This window comes from Cololabis saira, chromosome 10, assembly GCF_033807715.1.
Source record: "Cololabis saira isolate AMF1-May2022 chromosome 10, fColSai1.1, whole genome shotgun sequence".
Taxonomy (NCBI): Eukaryota; Metazoa; Chordata; class Actinopteri; order Beloniformes; family Belonidae; genus Cololabis; species Cololabis saira.
Window position 1 is genome coordinate 47,339,704 of NC_084596.1, and position 8,466 is coordinate 47,348,169.

The following is an 8,466-nucleotide window of genomic DNA, read 5'->3' on the forward strand; positions in this document are numbered from 1 at the left end:
AAATAGTTTTCGTCTCTGCTCTTGACCACCGTTTACTGCGTGCTGCCATCTTGAAACTTTCGGTGCGTCCGAAATGCCATACTAAACAGTAGCCTATATACTACAAAGTATACTTCGGCACACTTTTGAGTAAATATCAGTGTTGTGTATTAATTTGGACGTGCTATTAAGAGCGCACACGTCACTTCCTGCCGTTGGGAAGAAGTGACGTGTCACAGCAGCAGTAGCAGCTGTTACCATGGTAACAGCAGCAGTAGCAGCTGTTACCATGGTAACAGCAGCAGTAGCAGCAGCGCTCCCCTCTTTCCCGTTTATCCCAGCCCAAACAAGATGACATTATATAATATAATTATATACGAATATTAAAATATTAATATTATTAATATTATATAATAATATTATTATACCTCATATTATACTTATGACATATACGTATCACTTAGCAACCAAACACCGCTGCATTGCATTGTGGGAGGTTTCTGCTTAGCTAGTGTCCATCGATCCACACTAATACATTTCTCCGGAATGAGTATGGATAGTACATACTATTGAGTACGTACTAATGTTTTGGACGCACTAAAAAATCTTGCATACTCATACTCATTAGGGTGGGAGTATGGGATTTCGGACGCAGCCTTTGTTTGGAAAACCAGCCCAGCGTGGAATATAAGTGTCATGGAGACAGACGGGCGAGGGAACGAACAGCGCAGAAAGACCAAAATTAATTTAAAACGAAATTAGTGTTTACATGATCGCGGAATTATTCTATTCGGATTTTAAATCGGAATAAACCAGCCACTTACTTCGGAATTAAGTTTAATTCGGAATGGCCATTTTCATTCGGAATTAGGTGTTTACATGGTCATTTCTACTCATTTTAAATCGGATTTAATTTTAATTCGGAATTAAACTTCCCATGTAAACGCACTGAGTGTCTCCAACTCCATCATCAGTCCAAACGTGTGAAATGTGACCATGTTGTAGGTTCTGCCCCAATCAGCGCATGTAAGCGTGTGACGTATTCTGTTTATTTATTTTGATCACAAGGAAACCTAGAAACGAAATGAATAGAAATGAACCGCCTGCTAATGAGAACACTCGTGATGCGAGTGTTTAAGTTGAAATTGGTTTCTTCAGTATCCAAAACACGAAAATAAAATATACAGACATTTAAAAGTGAGTTCCAACAACTTAGCTGCATCTCGATTTCATTTTTACTTTGCTTTAAAAGATTGAAGGAAATGTGAAAATGAATAATATTCTTTCTGAGGCTTTTCTAGGCCAATGCAGAATACTCTAACATAATAATAATATTTTAAAAGAAAGAAACAAAGCAACAACAACATTTTTAGACAATAAAGAGATACATCCTGTTGATAATTGGGTGCGTTTATTTGGAGATAACTCCTTTCACAGAGAAATAAGGAAATATATTTCTTTCATAGCAGTTATATTAATATTTATATTTATATATATATATATATTTATGTGTAATATCAACCGTGGAAAAAATAAATAGATGATTGCCTCTTGCTTCATATTCGAAAATGAAATGATCAAAATGTTAAAAGTATTTACAAAAGCAGCAGGCTCGTACACAGACATGACCGTGATGGCTGCGCGTCCACGGAGTGCGTGTCGGGGACAGTCCAGCTCCGCGCGGGCCGCGCGTTCAGGTCACCAGGCCGAACGGAGGCTCGTTCTCCAGGTTCGTCCAGCCGGCCTTGCTGTGCAGCTTCTGCGGGTCTTCCGGCGTCCACACCTTGGCGGTCCGGATGATGTTCTGCTCCCGGAGCTGCTTCTCGTCGGACCAGGACAGGGAGTGTCCGGCCAGCGGGGGGAGGCCGTAGTCCGGGTCGCTCGGGGAGGGAGGCCCTGCAGCGAACACAACAGCACCGGCAATTTAGCATTTTGAAAGCTTTTAGTGAGATGTTTGGAACCCACTTGGACCCTTATCCGATCAGTGCTCTCTTTGGTCTGACACCAGAGGAATCTCGAGCTGCGTTACCGGATACGGTTATTACAGCCTTTACCACACTCCTTGCGAGACGTTTTATGTTCAGATGGAAACAACAAGCGCCTCCATCCTTTTCTCACTGGGTCAATGATGTTATGTACTTCTTAAAGTTAGAAAAAATCAAATACACACTCAAGGGATCCGCTCAATCTTTTTTCAAAATATGGAGTCCCTTTCCCGACATCTATGATTCCTTACAGGTGTAAGGAATCATAGAAGTCGGGAAAGGGATTATAGGAGCCCATTGACAATGAATAGGATGGAACTCACACATGATCGATCGCAGCAGTAAACACTTCTCCCCATTCTTTTTTTTTTTTGTTTTGTTTTATTTTTTCCCTTTTCACTTTTGTTCTACTACTCCTCGAGTGTGCTTTATATCCTGTAAACCTATGTGGGTGTGTGGGAGGGGGTGGGAATGGTGGACTGAACAATGCACTTTTACATTTTGGGGATCAATGTGCAAATTGAAGTCATGCATATGTTCTGTACTTTTAATCTCTGTGGGATAAATGTAAAAAAGAAAATCTAACATATAAAAGCACCGTCAATTTCAGAGGTTTGTTCGCGTGTTTTTTTGTTGTTGTTTATACATAACGGGAGGAATAGAATCGCCACTTTAGATGACTTTAGTTGTTTAATGAACTTACGTGTTCCTCTGTGGCAGATGATGACCTTTTTGGGCTGTGCGTGGGACTCGCTGCTGGAGTTTCGGATGGGCAGATCAGACTCCACCAGCTCCGCCAGGAAGTTGATGTAACCGATGGCGAGCCGCAGCGTGTCCACCTGAAGAGATGGATGCACATTTGTGTTACCAAAAGCGGTAGAAGAAGTTAAAAGAAGATATATTTCTTTTAAAGGGGTCCAGCTGTGGAATAGTGTTGATCTCAAACGTAACGTAACAAACTTCCTTTGTTATGTTCAAAAATCCTTATGTGCATTTATATTTGGGAGTTAGGTTGTAATTGAGCACCCCCCCCTACAAATGTGCTGGCCACCCCACTGGCCTAAAAAAAACAAAAAAAAAAAACAAAACAAAAAAACACTTGCCTGTCACATAGATATCGTCAGTTATGCGTTTCATCCCATTTGGGCAAAATGCATACCAGTAGGCGTTTCTTTAAGTATCTAATTATATATATATATATATTTATATATATATATATATATATATATATATATATATATATATATATATATATATATATATATATATATATATATATATATATATATATATATATATATATATATATATATATGTATTAATTAAATAGGCTAAATATATGATATATTAAAATATATATTATATATATTATATATTAAAAATGCATATATGCCTTAGGTTTTTACATGGTATTAACCATTATGCAGACAAGTTAGAAAGTAAAAAGTAAAAAAACTAACTAACTAACTAACTAACTAACTAATCATCACCTTGGAGAGCCTCTTCTCGTAGGGCAGCGTGGGGATGTGGGAGCGCAGCCCCTCGAACGCGTCGTTGATGGACTGCATGCGGCGGCGCTCCCGCACGTTGGCCGCCTGTCGCAGCTGCTGCAGCTCCAGCTCGGAGCGCAGGCGCCTGCGCCGCCGCAGCAGCGCGCCCCCGGCCAGCTCCCTGCGGGGGGAACGCTCCGGGGTGCTGTCTGCGCATCCGTACGACAAGGTGGAGGACGAGGAGGAGAAGGACAGGCTGGCCACGTCATAATCCCCGTCCAGAGGCGCCGCTCTGCCGCCGCCGTCCCTGCTGTAATAGTCCTGCAGGTGCGCGGCCAGGAAGTTCACGTCCTCCTCCAAGAAGTCATCCGCGTCCAGGTGGCCGTCCCGCGACGACTGGTCCGCGAAAAATTCGGCATCGTCAAAATAAGGAGGAGAGGAGAGAGAGTCGAGTCCGGAAAAGGGGTCCAGCACCGAGTCCATATTCGCGAGCAACAGCGCCCTGGTTTTCTGCTGCTGCAGAAGAAGCAACAAGTCTGGTTCTCTTCCAAACTTGGAGTGGTTGCTCGCGGTCAAGTGTAGATCGGATGAACAGGCACGCGAGGCTTCTTTATAGTGACATCCATCGTCGCGTGCCGTTTGTAAAGAGGGCCAACCAATCACGTCTCGGTCCGCGAGGCGCACCTCGAGAGAAGACCACGCCCCATGCACGGCCACCTCTGCTCCCGGCCAGAACTCCCGCTGCGCGGAGACAGCGGCTCTTATCCTGCAGAAACACGGCTCTTATCCTGCAGAAACACTTGCTGACCGCGACCACGTCGGGCCCCGGCTTTAATTCAATTCAATTCAAATCACTTTATTTATCCCCTTGGGGCAATTTAAAAGGCATGACAGCAGCTTAAGGACATACAAACAAACACACAATTGCACATAACAGATATTCAACGTTTAAAATACGTGTGTTTTAAAGTGCACCTAGCCTTCTGGGGTCTAAAAAAGTTTAAGATGAGTAAAAAAAAAAACAATAAATAGATTGATGATAAAAATAGATTAAGATGCTGAGTCCTGCAGCCTGGACAGCGGAGTCTGGTCCTGAGGGAGTACCAGTAGTACCAGTAGTACCAGTAGTACCAGTACCTGGGCACCGGATTCTGGTCCTGAGGGAAGCCACGCAAACTCAGGACACAGAATGTGGGATGATCCTGTAAGATCTGCTGTCTTTATTGTCTGTTGGTCACACAGGGCAGTAAGAGTTCTTACAGGCTGCCCCATGATTTTAGAGCAGACCTTCACTGTGTGCAACAGGCGGTTTCTGTACTGCAGTGTGATCGAATAAAACCAATATGTAAAAGAGAAGTTTACCACATTTTCAATAAAAGGATAATAAAATAAATAATAATAAAATGTCTTTGTTGACTCCAAAGGATTTTAGCGTTCTGAGTAGGTTCTGAGTAGGTTCTGATTAGGTTCTGAGTAGGTTCTGAGTAGGTTCTGAGTAGGTTCTGTCTCTGATGGCACTTCTTTAGAATTTCCTCTGTGTTGTTGGAAAACCTGAGCATGTTGTCAAAGAAAGTTCCACAGTAGCCTACTTGTACTCCTCCACAATCTCTACTGGTTTCCCTTGAATGATGGTGGTGACGGATTCTGCTAACTGTCTCTGTTTATGTGAGAAAGTTACGATCATCTCCTTTGTTTTATGTTAAGCTCAATGCAGGAGCTGCCACGCCACTCCGCAAAGTCCTGGACGGGGTTCGACCGGATCCTGCAGAACCCGGGATGCCGACACCAGAGATCCTACTGAAGATCAGAAGTTCAGAAAGAAAAACGAGTCTCAGAGAAAAGACAAGAAAAAAACCATCCTGGAAGCTGCAGTTTTTAAAGCATCGGCTTGAACAAAAAACGTATCTGGGTTATTTGATCAAATAGGAAGGTTCAGGACACGGGTAAACTCCAAGGCCACGCAACACACCGACATAGAAAAATCACCCGTGTTAAAGGAACACCAGATATGTGCCCACTGTTTTTAGTGTTATTTTAACACAGTTTAGTGTAAAAGTAAAACCAGGTTTAGTGTAAAAGTAAAACCAAACGAAACTAAAACTTAATGGATTCTACTCTGAAAGTTTTACTTTATACAAAACGGTGTGAAAATAACACAAAAAGAGTGAAAGTTTTACTTTATACAAAAACGGTGTTACAATAATACTAAAAAGAGTGGGCACACATAAACACTGTTCAGTAACTCAACACGGGTGATTTTGCTGTGCATGTTGTGCTTACAAATGGGCTCAGAAGCACAATAATATATATTTTTATTGTGTTTACTTGTATTTAACACAATTAAACAGCTATTCCCAAAATCACCCCGCGGTGGACTGGCGACCCGTCCAGCTAAACTTCCGCTCAAAGAGTTCCATAGTGAAACACGGTGACCCTGAATTGGAATAAGCGGCTCCAGACGATGGATCCCTGGATGGTTTAAGCTATGGCAGTGTTATAGCACCTCATTCTTCCCATGTATACAACAATACTAATCTCTTATAACTTTTTTTTAAAACTGTAAAAGCCTTTATCATTTAATTAATGAATTCTGTTCGCTTTGCGAGATGACACTGAAGTGAAAATTAGATGCAATGTTTTGGACTACTACTACTCCTATTATTATTATTATTATTATTAATGATAATAATAATAATAATAATAATAATAATAATAATAATAATAATAATAATAATAATAATAATAATAATAATAATAACGATAATAATAGACGTTAGTTTTGCAGCGCTTAATTCCGACTTTTTAACCAAAGAATAAAACGGTTTTTGTCATCAGTAGGAAAACAGATCGATAATCATTCAATAGTGAATTACATGAATGACTTACAGTTATCAATAGCATCTCTCTTAAAGATTATGTGGTTTTAACAGAAGAAGGAAAACTCGTATGTTCTGGGGCACGTTGCGCGCTTTGCGTTGTTTAATTTTGGACTCGGGCCTGCAGAATGATCGCGCGCGCGCACACACACACACACACACACACACACACACACACACACACACACACACACACACACACACACACACACACACACACACACACACACACACACACACACATTGCAGCGTGCATTCAGCGCAGTCATTTATCCTGCAGTAAGTGGGCGCCGCCGCCATAAATGCACCAGCGGAGCTGGATGCTCGACTAGTGCCAGACTGTGGGGTTTTGACTCCGGGAACAGGTCGACAAATAGAAAGTGAATGGTGGGCCGTGGGGAGCGCGCCTCAATGACACCTCACACGACAACACTAAAGAAGTCCGGTATACGGAAAATAGCCTGCCCGCTGCTCCGCGAGTCCGCTCCCATTCAGCCCCCTCGGCCACTTTGTTCTGAGAAGAAAACGCAGCTCCTGCAGGAGCGGGCTGCGAGTGCGCGCGCCAGGCGTGTGGATGTGGGTGGTGCGATAGAAAAGCTGCAATAGCAGTCGTGGGAAGGCGGCCACTTGTGTCCCTTTGGAGTCTCAGCGCAACATGTCGCGTAATAAATTAGGTCTGTGTTGTTGTGCCTGTGATAAAGCTGTCTGTCCGCGCACACGCAGGATGTGCATGTATTGCAGAATCCCCACTTTACGGAACTCCCACGAACAGAACAGTCATCACACATGACCATGCAGTAATTAGCAGGGAAAAGTATGTCAAATACATTTCAAGAGGAGGAAATACACCCTTCTTGTAAGACAATAAACACACCCGTCTGTATTCGTTTCAGAACAAAATACATGGAATCTTTTGAAAATACCTAAACTACTCAACTAAAAGCCCTTTCAGGGTCAAATTGATATGTTCTCTGGAGTAGAGCGTTTACAGGCAGCATGGTTCTGACTCGTATCCAGTCGGGTTCTCATGCAGACTCTGCATGTGCTGGCTGCCGATTCTGAACTGATCCCATAAACGGACTGGTTATGTGGCCTGTGATAGACCGGTGACCGTTTCAGGGGTGCATGCCTTTTTCTCGGTGTATTTACACTGCTTAAATGTAGTGTTAAATAATATGCATTGTCCCGTCTAAATAAACTTTGAACTTCTCTAAAGACAACTCCAGAAAGCCCCTTGCTGGCGGAAAAAGATGCAACCACAATGCGCCCGAGACCCAGCTTCTTTTAAAGTTCGCCTGAAGCTTTGTACTGTGGTGTAGCAGATTTTATCCACAGGCTATTCATGTGGATAAACTTCTGATAACTGTTTCAAAGCCCCCTTTCCTATGAACTGACATGCACGTTAGAGGAAGTGATGTGGTGATTCTTGTGTCCCGTCTGAAGCGTGCACCTGTGCGCGTCCACACGTCGCTGAGAACAGCAGGACGTCATCAGCCTACGGTCACTTTTGTTGTGTATTTCTGAGCGCTTGTCTGTTGCCTATTGTGTGCGTGTGTGGGGGTGTGCGCCTGCGCGCACCCTGACGGGTGTGGCAGGTTTCCACGTAGTGTCCGGGTCCGAGCAGCTGCACGCTGCAAAGCGAGGACCTGCATGGGAACTCCAACACTTGTTCGCGCGCGCACGTTCTAAACAACAGCGCGTTCATTAATGACACAGCTTGGAGCGCGCGGTCACGGTGCGTTAAAAACCTGCACGGTTCAAATTATCGTCCTGTTTGGAGCAAAAAAGCAGTGGAGAGGGTGGGGTTTGGGGGGGTTGACATGTCTGTAATCTACACGTACACGAAAAACACGCACCCTCGCACGCACTGGCGATTTAATGCTGTGTATTTTTTCCTGAAGCTACTTCCACACGAGCTCAGAACAGGTGATCAGGTAGGTGATCAGGTAAGAACATGATCAGGTAGGTGATCAGGTAAGAACAGGAGATTAGGTAACAGGTGATCAGGTAAGAACAGGTGATCAGGTAAGAACAGGTGATTAAGTAAGAACAGGTGATCAGGTAAGAACAGGTGATCAGGTAAAAACAGGTGATCAGATAGGTGATCAGGTAAGAAAATGAGCAGATAAGAACAGG

At 43.3% G+C, this 8,466-nt stretch overlaps 1 protein-coding gene across 1 annotated transcript; it reads right to left on the reverse strand.

Annotated features, from left to right (window-relative positions):
• Window positions 1–1,495: 1,495 nt before the first annotated feature.
• Window positions 1,496–4,018, reverse strand: ptf1a (pancreas associated transcription factor 1a). The gene is made up of 3 exons (XM_061731363.1): window positions 3,455–4,018; window positions 2,668–2,803; window positions 1,496–1,875 (listed from the first exon to the last, which is right to left on the reverse strand). Exons 1-3 carry the CDS (start codon window positions 3,935–3,937, stop codon window positions 1,673–1,675), a joined length of 822 nt encoding a protein of 273 aa, XP_061587347.1. The 5' UTR covers window positions 3,938–4,018; the 3' UTR covers window positions 1,496–1,672.
• Window positions 4,019–8,466: the final 4,448 nt, after the last annotated feature.

What these genes read in the sequence shown, in the direction of transcription:
- ptf1a (XM_061731363.1), bottom strand. Translation starts at nt 3,937, where the DNA reads ATGGACTCGGTGCTGGACCCCTTTTCCGGACTCGACTCTCTCTCCTCT. An exon ending in ACGAGAAGAGGCTCTCCAAG is followed by an intron (nt 2,804 to 3,454) that starts GTGATGATTAGT and finishes CCATCTCTTCAG; the next exon opens with GTGGACACGCTGCGGCTCGC. An exon ending in CATCTGCCACAGAGGAACAC is followed by an intron (nt 1,876 to 2,667) that starts GTAAGTTCATTA and finishes TGTTCGCTGCAG; the next exon opens with GGCCTCCCTCCCCGAGCGAC.